Genomic DNA, 17,672 nt, shown 5'->3' on the forward strand with positions numbered 1-17,672 from the left:
CACATTTGCAGAGCCCCTGAAGTGCCCAGAGAGTAGAACCCCCCCACATGTGACCCCATTTTGGAAACACTCCACAAGGATTTTATACAGTGGTGTAGCGAGCATTTTGAACTCACAGATATTACACAGAATTTGATAGCATTAGGTTGTCATATTGAAAATTTTCATTTTTTTTCATGAATATGTTGCTTTAGCCCCAAATTTTTTACTTTTTCAAGATGTAACATGAAAAAGTGGACCCCACAGTTTATTACCTACTTTCTTCTGAGCACGGTGATACCCCACATGTAGTTTAAAAAGATCTTTCTGGACACACGACAAAGCTCAGAAGGGAAGCAACATTTTGTATTTGGAATGTAAATTTGGTAGGAATAGATTGCAGTCACCATGTCGCATTTGCAGAGCCCCTGAGGTACAAGAACTGCAGACCCTATTTTGGAACCTAGACCCATCATGAAATTCATCTAGGGGCTTGTTGAACCTGTAGGTGCTTCACAGTACTTTTTAAAATGTGGATATGAAAATGACAATTGTATTTATAATGCTAAAATGTTTTTAGCCCCAAGTTTGTAGTTTTTCAAATGGATAATAGAAGAAAATAAATCACATAATTTGTTACACAGTTTGTCCTGAATGTGTGGTCAAAAACTGTTGTTTGGGCTCCGAAAGGAAAGAGCGCTATTTGATTTTTGGAGCGTACATTTGTCTGGAAAAGATTGTGAATGCCATGTCACGTTTGCAGAGCCCCCCGACATGCCAAAACAGCAGAGCCCCCGCCCACAAGTTTTTGTGACCACATTTTGCAAAGTAGACACCCCCCCCCCCCCCCCAAGGAATTCATCTAGTGGTGTACTGAGAATTTTTAACCTACAGGTGGTTCACAAAACTTTATAACATTTAGATGTGAAAACAAAAAACTTTTTTCTCTCCAACTGTTTTAGCATCAAATGTATAATTTACATGAAGGGTAATAGGAGAAAATGGACCTCATAATTTGTTATGCAATGTTATCTAACGTGGCATTACCCCATATGTGGTTGTACACTACTGCTTGAGCACATGGTGGGGATCAGATGGGAAGGAGCTACTTGGCTTTTAGAATGCAGATTCCTTTTGAATAGTTTGTGGGTGACATTAGCTGAGCCCCTGAGGTGTCAGAACAGCAGAAACGCTCCCCTCCACCCCCAGGTGACCCCATATTGAAAACTTCACTGCTTAAGGATTTCATCTAGGGGCGTAGTGAGTATTTTGAACACGGGTGCTTAACATAATTTTATAACATTGATACGTGGAAATATAAAATTTTATCGGTAACGCGGTGCTGCCCTATATGCTGTTAGGCCACACGTCAGGGCTGAGAAGGAAGGAGCACTGTTTGGCTGTTGGAGTACAGATTTTACTAGAGTAGTTTGCGGACAACATTTGTGGAGCCCCCAAGGTGCCAGAAGTGCAGAAAAGCCCCAAAAGTGACACCATTGTAGAAATTGCACCAATGAATTCATCTACGGCTGCAGTGACATCCACCCAGGCTTTTTTTTTTCTAGAGAATTGCAAATCTGCCAGTGTAGTGCCCGTACATTGTGCCTCTATATATTGTAACGCCCCATACATTGTGCCCAGCTTGTGCTTCTTGAGACGCGCACCCCGTAAATTAAGTGCTCTCTCCCCACTGCAGCAATGCCAAACGTGGCTGCTTTAATGCGGTTTAGGCACAGAGGGGCTCAGAAGGAGGGGGGGGGCATTTGGATTTGGGAGCACAGAATTCACTGGATTTTATTTATTATTATTTGAGGGGGTGTTGGAGACATGTCACTTTCCAGAGTTTTTGTTCGATCAGTAACTTGGGAAATCCTATATTTCCAGTGACAGATGACGGGCTGGAGTGGGGGCTGCTTTTGTGCAGGATCAATCAAGGTTTTTGTTGGTAACATTTTAGGGTACATAATATTTTTTTATGGCTTTCAGTATAAAGCTGGGGTCACATTCTAGTGTTCTATGCTGAGCACAAAAACAAGATTTAGATGAAACTCCCCAATGGAACCACTTACTATAATGAGAGAAATACTGGAAGGAGACAAAGTGCAAATGGGGTCTTATCTGAGAAAACAAATATGAAAGAAATAGCACAATTGTGCTCACCTGGTTTGGATTGTGTACACACAACCACTGAAAATGCTTGAGGCTGCTGCAGACCCACAAAGGCGATAAAAGCATATGTTATGGAAAACAAATGGTTTGATTCTGCGCTGCTGTAGGAGGAAGTATGACTGATGCCAATCTAATAGTAAATGGTCTATTTGTCAACGCGTTTCGACACATATAGCTTCATCTGGACAACCACGATCGTAGTAGTCCTGATGAAGAAGCTATATGCTTTGAAAAGCGTTGAAAAATAAACCACTTACTATAGTGAGGCAGATTAAGACACTTTGTATGCCTTTTGGCATGTTGTGGTATCCATCTTTTTAGGTGTGCACAGATCTGTGGTCGCCCACACTTGTGCTCTAAAAAGATGCCTAAAATGATGGGACATTGCCAGAACAGAGACCATACAGAGTGCAAAGGGACTCCATGTGCATCATAAGTCAGTTGTTCCATTGGGGGCTTTGTATGAATCAGTTTTTAGGGTTTACACGGAAATCCAGATGTTAAGCGCTCAGCGGAGAGCGCAGGATAAATGTGAGCTGAGCCGTGTCCCGATTTTTGGGAGGTAGAATCAACAGACATCAGTACAAGAATAGTTCTTATTTTTGTTTTTGTGCAGTATAAATGATAAGATGACTTTCCTGCCAAAGGGGGTCTTTTAACCCTTTTTAACGCTTTAGATACTGCTGTTGCAATTGACTTACAGCTGTCACCCGCGGGAATTTCAGCTGTGGGGCGGCGCTATTCTTATTCCTCAGTGCCGTTAAAAAGTTAAGTTGAGACCCCATAATGACTGCCGTATCGGCTGTCGTTAAGGGGTTAAGGAAGCACTCCCATCAAAGTTTTTATCCTCTTAATATATTATAATCACCATATAATATAGCAGTGTACTTACAATTGGTCATTTTGCCTTTCTACCCAGCTAATGCTTCCCTTTTTCATTTGGTCTATGACATTGTGTGGTTACAAACTAATGAGCTGAATCCTTCTAAGCTCTATGTAGAAACAGGAGGTCAATTTTCCCTGTATGAGCCATGAGTCTCTGCAAAAGTCTATGGCAGGGGGAGGAGCGGAGAAGCTTGGTCAGGAGTTGAAGATGCAAATGATTTCTGCAGTGACATGAGACATCGTGTTTCTACGTAGAGCAGAGAAAAGAGAAGAATTATCAGGGTAGAAAGGCAAAATGAGCAATTGTAAGTAAAAAAGTGCTATATAATATGATGACTGCAATATATTAAGAAGATAAACACTTTGAGAGTGCTTCTTTAAGCAGTGTAAGCAGATTTTTTTTTAAGGTAATCAGTCAAAATATCATGCTGTCTATTATCTAAATGTCCCAATTTTAGTGTAGTGTATTCATTTGTAATCTGACTCATTAATTTAAAGGTTTGTTTTTTTTCAAGGTGCTTTATATTTATTATTGCAAGTATATATTGTGCCACCTCTTGTGTTTTCAGGCTGTTCTGTCTTGGAGTTTATGTCCGCTGCCAGACTCCCCCCCCCCCCCACTCACTGTACATATGACTGTTATAAACCTCGGCGCTGAGCACGTCCACTTGATAGAGGGAATCTGTTAGCCGAGACTTTTTACACCTATTGGGTCCTCGTGCGTCCAGATATGTGACACTAGACACCGCTAAGTATCACAGAGGGATGCTCTTAAGATTTGCCTCAGTATATAGTGAGTAAATGGTAGCACTGGGCATGCAGGGCCAACTTGCATTTTTATACATTTTTTTTTCTTTTGTTGGCAGATGTCTCATTTATTGCAAAATTCATGTTTCTGGATGATGTTTTTATCCTTGATCAGGTCTATAACATACATATCAGTGGTAGTATGCGTGTATTTGTCTGTCTGAATGCTTTTTACATACTCTATAGTATAGCCTAGCAGGAGGCAGTGGGTCCACATTACCGTCCCCGTGGCTCCTGTTTTCATTTTAATGAACGGTTTCTAATTTGCTGGCCTGTATTGTAACAGCGTGACGTTTTTGTGTATGCTGGAGAATGTGTTATTTATATGGCTTCAGGGTTTTGACTTTTCCTCTAATAAATCCTCTGTAGGCTATTAAATAGACATGCATGTAAGGGCTTTGTGAGTAAGTGACAGCATTTAGTTTTCCTGCTGTCTAATATAAAGCAGTCTGTGCGGTGGGGAGCGCAGGGTCATGTTCATGGACTTTAAAGAAGCCTATATTTGAGAAGGATGTTCAGTGCTATCAATCTGAGGCATAAATAGATGCACTTTTCCTGAAAGTTGATCCTTGAGATCACAGATGGTGTTTTTTTTTTTTTTTTATTATTATTTTTTTTAAGAAAACTGCCTTCATCTTTTTGTTTTTAAAAGGGTTCTCCAATTAAACATTTTTATAACCTGTTACAGAATTATGTGTCAATAGAAGGGGTTCCCCATTCAGTAATATCCTACAAGATGCCTGCATATGTCGGGTCAGCGGGTATCCTATCAGTATGCCATTAATGTCTGCGAAAAGTGTTATACTTCCTTTTAGCTGCCTGTACACATTTGGTGGATAATCTTTAGGCTAGTAGCTCTGCCACAAACATGTACTCAGAGACTGGCCAAGATTTTCTTTATCCCATGGCCACTTTCACACGTTGATTGTTCGTCTCCTGATTTTGGCTTACAAAACAATCAGAGGAAAAGTATGAACATGTCCCCACTTCTTCATTTATCACCCACTACTGGTTTTGGCTTACACATACTGATGTGAAATACTGAACGTATAAACGTGGACTAATAGGAACTGGTGTAAAGCATCAGACACCTCCTCCCAGAGGAACTGTGGATAGGTTGGGTCCAGATCCATCATGCCATTTGTCTATCTATGGGCAAGACACCTACATCTTAGATTTTTCAGAAGATCCAGTCAAAGTTGTCCAGATTTGCTGAGAAAATCTGAACTATATGAGCAACATTATCATGTAGTCTATTACTGATCTGCACACGGAGCTTATAGATATGATTAGGGTGTTGGTCATTCTAGATTGTTTGTTTTGTTTTATTTTTTTCTTCTTTTTTGTTGTGGCCTGAGTGAGTGTGTCATTTTTATAAGTTAATTTCTTTTTTTTTTCTGATTGTCTACTTCAAGTGCATCTTCAGCCATGTGTGTTCCTCATCTGCTGAAGGAAAATTACGGGGGCTATTAATTAGCCACATTGTAATTGTGTTTAGTAAAGAACTGATTTAGTCTTTTGTCTTGGTTTACCTCATGGCTGTTGTTTGTGATAATACTTTGTCTTGTACCATTATTTTGCTTTGCAGGTGCCCAATTGAGATCTCTCCCAATCTTCCTCCCAATGCCATCGAACTAGCAAGTTCAGAAGCAGAGGTCCTCCCCCACCTCTCCACCCGACGGAATAAATGCCGTGTATCACCTACCCAGCCGGGAGCTTCTGGGAAGCTGCCACGTCTTACTCAGGAGAGGTAGGTACTGACGCTTCAACATGTATAAAATTGTACTCCTAGATGTGTAACGATATCAATGTTTTCTGGATACACCAATTTTGACTGTTCTTTTTTTATGGGGGGGGGGCTAAGCAGGTACCGTATTTAGCAAATTGTGTACGGACTAAGCTATTGTTGTTGACTGTATCTGTCTCTGAGCCTTTTCTTTGTCTTACCAGCAGCAGAATGTCGTGGTTTAGTGGCATCCTGGTCCCCAAAGTGGATGAGCGTAAAACTGCATGGGGGGAGCGCAATGGAAAGAAAGGCAAGCGCAAAAATACATCTTTGTGTGGCCCACGTTACATGAGCTGCCTTCAGGACCCTGAGATGGAGCGCAATAGCCGCAACAACTTAGGCCTCCGCTGCACGTGGCAAGAGGACCATTACGGAAAAAAGGGGACAGGGGGTGATCTGGGACTAAAATCTGTTGCCCTTGGCTTTGAGGACGGGGAGGCCAAATGCTCAAAAATGGGCTCAACTGAAGCAGTTGACATGGATGAGGGTGAACACCACCTAACCCCTAGAGAGTGTTGGGCAAGGTTTCTTCAAGTATTCCAATCAAAGAAGTTTCAGTCTGCCAAACTGGAGCGCTTGTACCAACGCTATTTCTTCCAGATGAACCAGAGCAGTCTGACTATGTTAATGGGTGCTCTGGTGCTGGTGTGTCTTGTGATGCTTATTTTTCATTGCACACATGGTGAGCCCCAGGTACTTTACGTTTCAGTACTTGCTGTCGCTATGGCCCTCTTTCTGTCACTCATGGTGGTCTGCAACCGTAATGGCTTTCACCAAGACTATATGTGGATTGTGAGTTATTTAGTTATTGCCGTCCTGTTTGCAGTGCAAATTCTAGGGGTTCTTATGGTCACCCCACGTAGTGCCTCTGAAGGGATCTGGTGGAGTGTTTTCTTCATCTACATCATTTACACCCTGCTTCCCGTACGCATGAGAGCTGCAGTGTTGAGTGGGGTGATCCTGTCGTCTCTGCATCTCATCATTTCTTGGAGGCTTAACATGAATGATGTCTTTCTCTGGAAACAGGTAAGACCCTTTATAACTGGATCACTTCTATCTATGTTCTAGCATACAAGACATTGGTAATATGAGATGAGATGTGCCTTTCTAGGCTGTGATTCAGAAATAGAATATTGACGACGCCAACTGTATAACAGTGCTTATGTTTTGTGTGTTCTGTATTAATATCAATGATGAGAAGATGTTAGTGAGATAATAAAGGTTTTATCATCTTGTGTGAAATGGAAAAGTTGTTAAATTAAGTAAAAGACTTGTTTATTTATGGATTTTACATAATTTAAGTTGTTTTTTTAAGTGTTTATTAATCTAATTTATAGAGATGATTTCTAGAAACGACAAGTGTTGTTCGTAGTTTAAAGGTTTCTTTTCAATATTCCGAAGATTCCGATGACAAGTTTTGTAAAGAAATCTAATGGCATTGTAAGAAGGCTTCGGAGCATGAGCATTATGATCGCCAGCAGCATTCAGTGGTTGGACTTTAGAAAGAGATGGCAATCATGTAACAGATGGTTTCTAGAACGGTGACTTTACGCTTCATCTTGGCTTAATTTGTGATGGAGGGGTTGATATAGTTTGGCTGCCATACACCTCCAGCACTGCAAATCTCAGGGAAAACAGATGGGACCTATAAAGGCAAATGTGTCCAGCTCATACCTTTTTATTAAAGGCTACGTCCAATTTTGCAAACTTTTTATTCTATTTCAGTAAAATAAGTTTGCTGCTTTGTCTCTACCGCTCCTCTGCAGGCTATGTGTCTCAATGGTAACAGACACCAAACACTATAACTTAGTCCTGCAGTCGTACTTTTTTCTATCTGTCCTCTGTATATTGCTGTGCTGTTTGTGTTGTATGTTGGTACGAAGTAGGGACATATGGAAGAACCGTACAAGACTGGAGAACTACATTACATAGAAGAGGGGAGATTTATCATGCTAAATGAACTAGGATTCCTAGGCAGTTTACAGCATATAACTGTCTTTCATGACTTGTACCATATTCTTTCAAAGTTTAGCATAAAAAGGGCATGGCCAAACATGTGACACTCATGCTCCAAAATTGTGGCATGCGTTTCAGGCACAAAGTAATCCAATTTATAGTACATTATCCATCTACTGTCTATGCCTAATTCTGAAGCCGACCATACACATTACGTGGCTGTCGGCCGAACAATGCTTCAGCCGATAGCCGTCTCAACCGACGCACTCATTCTACCTAGAGCTCCTGTGTTCTCTAGGAGAAAGCCCTGGACTGACGTTTCGGCCAGCGGCAGCTTATCTCCTGGAGAACAACGCGATTGGCCCTCTGAAATCGGACATGCAATCAATAGCTCTCCAGATTATCAGTCGGTGCCCACATACACATTAAACCGTTGGACAAACATTGTTGATATGGGCAAATTTGGCCATCGTTAGTCTGTGTATGGAGGCAAACACTAGACCATCTAAAGTATACCAGATTTATAACAGCATTTTCATCAGTTTGGTTCATTTTGTCTAGTCAAAGTTTGCACTGTCTAAGAATTAAGCATTGACTGTATTGATAAATGTGATTCATTGTGCGCTATCCACCATAATTGGAGATGGTTAGCTGGCGTAGAAGACTATATATGCTTTTTTATTTTTTTATTTAATTGTTCCAGAATGTTCCCATTATAGGCAACTTGTTAAGATGTAAATAACTCAAAACACATCTACATTAAATAAAACTCTGATACATTTTGAGGACATGTAACTTTTATATAACAGCATAGTTTGGATTAATAGGCTTATATGCAGCAACACGTACCTGTTCTCTAATATCCAGACTTGATAATGTTTGCTCATTTCACAAAGCCTATTTTGCTTGCCCAGTTCTGCCATGTACACAACAGGTGGGGCTGATCTATCTTTTCCTTATTGGGGACGCTGCTTCCTGCTCAGAGTAACTTTCTACCGCAGCAATGTCGCCAGGTTAGCCTAGTTGTCAGCTGTTAACCTATTCACCAAAGTGTAAGAAAAGTGGACACATCATGAAAAACCAACCAGTATTTTTAGTTTGCTAGTATTTTGTGTCTTTATCTGTACCACCATAAAGTAGCAGAATATTCCCATATTGTGTCTAAATTAACCAAACTCCAGTAATTACCACCATTTTCTAAGTGTCTCCTGACCAAGATATTGAGCATGTTAAGCAGGGCTGTGCAGTTGGTAAGCCTAACCTTAAGTTTCACTGACTCCCGACTCCTCAGCCCGGCCTCACTACTGAGCGTGTACAGAAAGTGCAGCACAGATTCATCTCAACTGAAAGACAAGATCCTTAGATCAGGAACAGACATTTCATAAGTTTCCCAAATTTTTATGAAAACATTTACTGCATTGTACTAAGGAACCCAATTTTTATATATTTTAGGAGTTTGTCCATTTTATACCTACTCCACCAAAAATGCACTCCGGCTCCACAGCCCTGATGCTAAGAAAAGTTTGTAACTCTTTTCACCAGCTTGTCTTCTATAGTCAAGGAGGTTTTGTTAGTCAAGTAAAGCATCTCATGAAGATATCAATAGATATTGAGTAAAATGTCAACATTTCTTCTTTTGAGTGTTTGTGTATCATAGATTCTAGTTATTGATTTTTGGCCAATTTTTTTTGGACCACAGATTATAAATTTAACTGTCATTTCTTTAAAGGGGAATTGTCCAGTTAAAAAAAAATGCTTAAAGGGGAACCTGTCAGATGATCTAATCAGTGTTAGGGCGCTGTAATCCAGATTAATCCATGTTTGCAATCCATTGTTCCATTCCTAAATAATTGCTTTTTTACTTTTCCATTTAAATGAACCACAAGTGCAGGGGGATGGCCCTGCCGCCTTCCAGTCTCTGAATGACCGCTCACTCTTGTCTAAGGGATCTACTTACCCTGCTTACCCTGCCAGAGATCTCACGCAGGAGTCCTCATTCCCTGGGGCAGCGCATGTGAAAGTTCATAACGTCCTCCTCCCCAGGGAATGACGGCGCATTAGCAAGATGGCATTGGTGATGATTTTCTTCATGGTAGAGCAGATTTGTGGCAAATGGAAATCTCCAAAATATATAATATATATCTTATTCCTGTGTTTTTTTGGAGCTGGGTCATTGTTCTCGGTGCAGCCTAGTTGTAAACCAAAGTTGATGTAAGCCACTGAAGTGTAAATGCTAAATATGAGAATGTAATATTACCATAACTGTTGGAAAGTAACACTGGTGGGGCGGTATACTGGTATGCATGGTAACAAGTTTGCAGCAAGTTGTTAATTAACTTTCCGAGAGGTTCTGCACTGTAGATGTATACCTTGACGCTACATAGCGCGGTCTTCAGTTGCTTAGCAGTGTGCAAGCTTGGTGACAAATATCTTATACACCATCATCTTATGTGTAAGCCCTCTTAGGTTTGGCTTCATTACATGCTTCCCAGGTCTTAGACCTCTCATCCGTCAATGGAATTGCAGGGCGAACGAGGGCTTTCTTTTATTTCTAAATGTTTCAGAAATATCTGTAGAGCTGTAAGAGAACAAGATACCCAATCTGGTGCAGGTTTTAGATGGAAATTGCAGATGATGACCATCAGAGGTCAGATGCCGCACTTTGGATACACTTTGGTAAAGTTCATGTCTGCTTCACTGTTCTGTATGAAACCACAGAAGAATCTGGTTGTCCAGTAGTAACTAATGCTTTTTCATCAAAAGTAATAAAATTAAAATTACATAGATGGCTATTAATATACAATATGCTACACATTTAGTTTTTGGCATTGTAGAGATAATTGCAGTACGGGTTTCCAGGACGGGTGTCTGATAAGTTAAACCTGCCCGGGCAGCAGCCTCCAAGTGTTTGCCTATCTATTACCTAGACTTGATAGGTGGAGCACCCATAGGTGTGAGGACCATAAATATCCAATTATCCTATTGAAAAGCCTAATGAACATTGCTATGAGCACCAAATGCTTTTGCCAGCATTCTGCCATGCTGTTGCCCCCACTGCTTGCCATGACGCCAGTGCCACCTCCGTACTCATGATGGACAGCATTTGGTGGTGCAGTGAACAGGAGGTTCAAAGTGGTGACAGAAGAGTAAAAGTGGATTTTTAACACTGCACTAAAGGCCACAGCAAAATTATATTCAGATCCCTTGCTTACATATGGAAATTCAGAAACAAAAAATGACATCCTTCATACATGAACACAGCTGCTGCAGACTCCAGAAATCGGATGAGTAGTGAGATTAGCTCCCAGCATCACTTAGAGGAAACACGTCGATGTTTTACAAACAACATAGGCAGGTGATAAGAACTAAAAGGGAACACCGTGTTCTATAAGTCTGTGCCTGTCTGGGTCGTACAAACCAAGGGATGATCTAAGGCAAAGCCGTAAAACAGATGCCCATTTTAGTGTCTTATAATCCACGTTAGGTCTATAGATGAAAAGCTAAACTTCATATCTATCTAGCATTCTGTCTTTAACTCTGTGGTTGCTAAGCCAGGGAAATTAGCTGACTCGCATGTATGGATAAGAAAGACGCAAAATACGTTTAAAGAGTAGCTAAACTTTTTTATATATATAATTATTTAATCAGTTTTTGCCAGGTTATGAATTTTTGTTATATACTCCATTAACTTCTCTTAAACACCATGGGCTGTTACAGCTGCCTTGTTTATGCACTTGAAGTAGCTGTTTTGAAATGCAGATCTAGCAAAAAATCGGTACTCCTGTGTGAGCTCCTCCTCTTCATTCACCTACTTTGATACCACTTACCAGTTAACTCTCTGCCTGCCTGAGCGTAGCCGAGGCGAGCAGAGAAGCTCACACAGGAGTACTGATTTTTTTTTTGCTAGATCTGCAGTTCAAAACCGCTACACCTAAGTGCATGAATGAGGCAGTTGAAACAGCCTTTTCAATATGGACTTTGAGAGAAACGGAAGCAAGATATTGTAATAGAGTACATTACAAAGATTGATAATTTTACAAAGTCTTTTCATTAAATTAAAAAAAAGTTTAGTTACTCATTTAAGCACCATTGTCATTTCAAGTGACTTTTTTTTTTTTTTTTTTTTTAAAAAGCAGGTTCTCATACTGGTCCTTCAGGAGTGCACCACTCACTTGCCTCCTGGTTGACATTTTGGCCCAGCAGCATCATTTAGCCTCTTGTCTAAACTGTGTGCTTTCCAAGGCTGCTTCATAATGACTCTTTGCCTCTGAAGGATCAAAGGAGCACAGTTGCACTGAAGCTGATTAGATCTAGTGATTTGCCCAGGAGGTCTGCCGCCTCTGCCATGCTGCAGCAGTGGCCAGTAAACTGGACAACGAGCAATAAACAATGACTTTGGATTAGAGTGGAGCTTTAAATGTTTGGCTGCACCTGTGCTTATGTGCTTAGTTTGAACAGTCATTCTGTGCTGACAGAATCCATTCTTAAGTTATTTTGTGTGTGTATATGTGTGTGTGTACTTGGGAAATAACCTTTTTTACTGACATTTCTATGGCTTATGTTCAGCACTTAGTAGCAGTTTTACACCTCTACTGGCCTCATCTGTTTTCCCAGAACTCTACCCAGAATGGAGAAAGCTACTTTGATGTGTCCCATACACTGCACCATCTCTTTTTAACATCCACTCATAAGGAGCAGTAGCATTAAAGTGTTTGTCCTGGACTTTTATATTGGTAGATCAGCCTTAGGATAGGTAATCAATATTTGATCAGTGGGGGTGTGACACTTTACACCCTCGCTAATCAGCTGTTCCTGGTGCCGGTAGCGGCTGGATGTACTCGCTTGCGGAGCAGTACAGCTTCGTTATCTGTATGGTGACCATGGCCAGGTACTGCATGTCCGCTCCCTATTTGAATCAATGTAAAAGTCCTGAAAAAACACTTTAATGACAATAAATAGGAACAATCAACAGTGTTGCTATGACTTCAGAAACAGCAGCTGGCTATCTTTGGCTGGTTGTCTCTTCCCTTCCCTATCCATAGACTTATATGGGCAGCAGCTGTAACCTGATCCCTCAGTGATTTGAAAATCCATCTGCACTTCTGACTGTCTTAAGACTGTTTTTACCAGCGAATTAAGAGCAGTGATCACTACAGGAGGAGACGAGTCTAAGAAGAATTTTTCTGTAATAAGATATATTATAGAGTTTCTTACATTCTGGCTTTGTACTATTGATTTTTTAGAACTTGATTGGAATGAAAGGTAATCTTACCCGTTCTTCCATACACTCAACCTTTGTTCTAAAAGGTAAATTGCTATCCTAAAACTATTGTTGTCCCTGACAAATATTAGTATAATTCTTGTGATAATTGCTCACTGAATATGTAGCCTGATTGAGGCGGTTCTCCATGGTACATGTTGTTTTTAGGTGGACCTCCATTACTTTTGGCTGCCCTATACTTTGCATAACCTTCATACAGCCGTACCCAGGTTATTGTTATGTTGCCTGTAAAGCTGAAATACATACCAATGTGTTCTTATATTTAATGGGTTACAGTTACCTAGCTACATAGTTTTAGTCATACCTATTTTCTGTGGTTATTCATAAATAGTTTAACATCATTTCAGTAATTATGGGATGGCGTTCAAGGGTTTTATTTTTCTTCCCACTGAGACATGGCCATGAATAAAATGTATGTCTAAGATATTCTGAACATGAGTAATATCCATATTCAGTCATACAGTAGTCCTCGCGGCATAGCATTATTGTTCTTTGTATCTTTTAGACAGTAGTTAAACAGCACAATAATTCCACTGTATGTGGCTCTGATCAGGAGCTGAGAATTTATAAACTTTCTATTTTTCTGAAAAGTGTATTTTTCTGTCTTTCAATCAAGTTGTGTAGATCGTGATTGTGTTGGACCATTGTGACCACCAAGTAATCTCTCATTAAGGTTCAATTTACAGCTCATTTTTGTCTTCACTGGCCGTATAAGTTGTATACCTCTGACTGAAGCCTCCGACCTTGCACAACATTTGCTCAATGCCTCTAATTGTAAATGTTGGGGAAGAAAGGTTTACTGCTCAGTTTTTTCTTCTGTTTCTCTCCGCATAGTAAGCCTAAAGGCTATGCTTGCCTATACAGTGCCACCGCATGTTGTCCCAGCATATGCCAAAAGTTCATTATTGGACTACTCTTGAGGGCATTGGTATGTTCTTCCCAACATATACCCATGTTTTAATGTAGCCAAAAAATGAGATGTAAACCAAACCTTAAATAATTTAAAAAAATATATACATCTTTGTAACTCCTGAAACATATTTTTTTTTCTGTTTACCTTGGGTGTCTTGTCATACAGAACATATTTTAGGCAAATGTTATTCTTTAAGCAATTGGCCATAGGACTTAACATAGGACGTAACACTTTTATTCTTATTTTTTGTATATCAGCAGTACAAGTGCAGACAGTTTGTAATACAGGTTGTAACTTATTAGAGAAGAATGCCAACTTACGACTTGCTTCTTCTTACCTTAACTGAGAAAAAACTCTGAAAACTGCCTAAATCAGTCTACAGATTTGTCTTCATTTAGAGACCAAAACTATACCTGCTGCCTATAGAAGTCTATGTAGATGGGACAATGGAAGGCACTGTAGAGAGAGGCAGGAAAACAGCTGAGGCTTTTAGTGACTAACTGCTGAATGCGGGCTAAGTCCTAAGGTAAGTCACCTGAAATACCCGTTGCAAGCTTGTAGCATTATCAGCCAAATATGCATGTGGCTTTCCCTTAAAGGGACTCTTGTCAGCACACAATGACTGTTCAAACCAAGTAGAGGCAATGGGTGCACCCTTGTCGTGACCAAAAATTTAAATGCACCTTCCCACCTATTTGTTTTCCATCCATCTCCTTCCACCCCTCCCCTCCTGCTGATAAAAGTGATTTTATCAAAACTACAACAAGCAGCCCAATAAGTGACACAACGCTGAAATCAGAGACTCTGCTCATTATTCTGCTCTCATTAGATGGAAAAAATGGGTGAAAGATTCCCTTTACCACTCCACCCACTTCTGATATGGTTACACACCTTGCAAAAACTGTATTGCATATTTATTATAAGAATTCTGTGACTTCTTCTGTATTTGAATCTAAGGCAGGAACATTCAAAGGTGTGTGTTTTTTTATTTTTTTAGTCCCTTCTTTTACATTAGGTGTGGCCCGAGTGTGCTGTTAAAATGGAGTACCTATTTTTTGACCGTGATGGGGTCATCTATGGAGCACACCTGAAAGGCGCTGACTTGTCCTGCCATGATGACATGCTGCTTTTAACTCGCAGAGCTGCATAATTACTTTTTTATTTTTCCCACTGCAATGGCGTACAGAAAAGAATACCAGTGCCCTTAGATCTTAGAGGATGAGAATCCAAAATACGAGTGGCTATCATGTTCAAATTATAGTTTATTTAAAAAGACTTGAAAATATGAGACTATACACTTAAAAGAGAAGAACTCAAAGGTGTATGTACAGTATTGTACATTTGTGATTTATCTTTTTAAAGCCAATGTCAGCAGAATGTCACCTCCCAAACTATAAGTACATGTAGCTTTTCCAAGGTCAAGGCTATCCATATCTTTAGTTAGCTAGTCCAATTATCCTTTACCGAGAAATTGCCATTTGACTCTATGCAAATGAGGCTGAAGTGCTTTCAAATGTGGTAGCTCTTCCCAAGCCTCTGTCACTCCCACTTTATTCCCTGCCCAGCGCCACCTTATGCTGCTTGACAGAAAGTTCTCTTACCCGAAGCCACACATCAGTGGAGGTGTCAGTCATGCAGAAGGTGGTGCTAGGCAGAGTATAGAGCTGGAGTGACAGAGGCTTGGGAAGAACTTCCACTGATTCAAATGGCAATTTCTCGGTAACGGAGGAATGGACTAGCTAACCAAAGGTACGGATCTTTGCAAGAGCTACATGTAGAAATAAACCATTTGGGGGTGAAATCCCTTTTAAGTGCTCTCTTTATAATTCTTTATGTTGACAACATAGTGTACAATTGAAAACTTCAGGCACCGCAAATTGCAACAAAGGGTTAATGTGTCTGAAGATGCTTTGCTGAAAGAAGCCATCTGTGCCTGATTCTGTTCAGTGACAATGATACTGTATATAAAACAGTATTTGTTATGGTTGCTCTGGACTCTGCTTCCTTTTGGATTGACTTATTGCATGAAATGTCTACTTTGACATGTATAACAGTACAAAAGAAGGTGCCAGCATGTACGTGGATGGTAGTCCTACTTATCACCGCTCTGTCGAGGTCCGCTCAGTGACTGTTTTCACCGAGTGCAATAACTGATGGGTTCAATATCTTCGTTTCGTTGCCTTTATTATATTGGGCAGTGCACAGGGAAATCATTGACTGTGGCCATAGCAAAAATCAGATTCAAGCTTTCCTTTTTCAGATGAGCTTTACAATGCTGTTATTTCTTTCCACTGAATCGGTTTGCACGCCAGTTGCTGGAAACTTTAGATTAAAAGTTCCACTGATTGATATTGGAGTAAATTCTGCCAATTTTGTCTGGATTGCCAGCGATCTTATTGGTATGGGGGTTACCAGACTCCTCTCCTCTGATGGCAGATGTTGGAGAAAAAGAGGGATGAAACCTGTTGGATTGTAACATACTATAAACTGGCGCTATAGGTGATTGGCAGCAGCTTATATCCCATCCCAATTAAAATGAAGAAGCATGAGATGAGCTCGGCTGAGGGGATTGCACATGTTTATGATGAAATATGTGAAATAGTCCGCCATATCTGCACTCGGCTGACGGCTGTCTTATGGGTATGGTTAGCGCAGACACCACCATGTATCACCTATATCTGCTGTCTCTAATGCAGAGGGAACTCGCCGCATTGAGCATATTTTCTGATTTGCAAGTTAGAGCAGAATTTTTGAAATGGATTTATGACATTTTTAGGAAAAGATTTGGTAATATGTATACATTTATTCATATCCAGATGTTTGTCCATGATTTGTTTGGCTGCTTTCTTTCTAATCATGGATTGTGTTTGGTATTGCAACTCAGCACCAATAAAGATAATGGAGCTATGCTATAAGGTCTCACAAATTCCATGATCAGGAGTAGCAACTCAAAGTTGCTCCAAAATTGTACGACTTTTCAAAGCAATTTACATTACAACTCTGGCTAAATAGTTTTAGGCTGTGTGCCCACGATGCGTTTTTTAAGCGTTTCCGCAGCGGCAAAATTCTGCAGAAACGCTTCAAAAACGCATGGTAGAAGGCCTGCCATGTTCCCCAATGATAATCCGCATGTGCTGTGCACATGCTGCGGAAATTTCCGCTGCGGATTATCATTGCGGAAAAAAAACGCAGCACTACCAATTATTTTGTGGAAGCGCTGCGTTTTCACCGCCATTGACTTTCATTGGAACACATGGAATCCGCATCACTGCATCTGTACATGTAGAATCCATGCTTTTCAATGTGCAGATGGTAGCCGGGTTTGGAGAAGAGGAGACTCTCCTCTGGACCCGGGTACCATAGAACCTGTAAAAAAAAAAAGCATAAAATAAAAAATATTTATATTTACCTTCTGATGGCCCCCGGTCTCCTTATCTTCGCTTGCCGGGAGCTCGCGGTGGACTGAAGGACTTGCGCTGACGTCATTTAGTCATGTGACGGCAGGTCCTTCAGTGTACCGCGAGCTGCCGGCAAGCCAGGACGGATCGAATAAAGACTCCGGGGGCCATCAGAAGGTAAGTATAGATTTATTTTTTACCATTCTTTACGGTCACACTATATAAATCCATGCCGGTTGCATGGATTTATATTGTGTGACCAGGTTGTCAAGCACTTTCCAGGTGATGCTAAAACCGCTTGGAAAGCGCTTGTCAACCCGCATGCGGAAATGCAAGTGAAGAACGCTTCACATCCGCATGTCCCTGGCAGGAAAAACGCATGTACAATCCGCATGCATTTTTTTCTGCCAAGGAGATGCAGAAACACTCAGGAAAAAATCCGGAGCATTTCTGCATCGTGGGCACATAGCCTTAATGAATCAGGGCCTTAGTGATACA

The 17,672-nt window shown here is 40.6% G+C and overlaps 1 protein-coding gene across 4 annotated transcripts in view; it reads left to right on the forward strand.

The window, feature by feature from the left end:
* Nucleotides 1-17,672, forward strand: part of ADCY6 (adenylate cyclase 6) — a 217,129-nt gene that overhangs the window by 35,454 nt on the left and 164,003 nt on the right. For 3 of the 4 annotated variants that reach the window (XM_073663800.1, XM_073663797.1, XM_073663801.1), the window contains exons 2-3: nt 5,429-5,590; nt 5,791-6,652. In XM_073663800.1, coding sequence (XP_073519901.1) covers nt 5,798-6,652 — 855 coding nt within the window. In that variant the 5' untranslated portion in view covers nt 5,429-5,590; nt 5,791-5,797. The remainder of the gene's footprint in view (nt 1-5,428; nt 5,591-5,790; nt 6,653-17,672) is intronic. The other variant, XM_073663799.1, reaches the window with a different exon arrangement.

Source organism: Phyllobates terribilis, unplaced genomic scaffold (genome assembly GCF_046119375.1).
Source record: "Phyllobates terribilis strain yellow unplaced genomic scaffold, ASM4611937v1 Scaffold_2__4_contigs__length_985480577, whole genome shotgun sequence".
NCBI lineage: Eukaryota > Metazoa > Chordata > Amphibia > Anura > Dendrobatidae > Phyllobates > Phyllobates terribilis.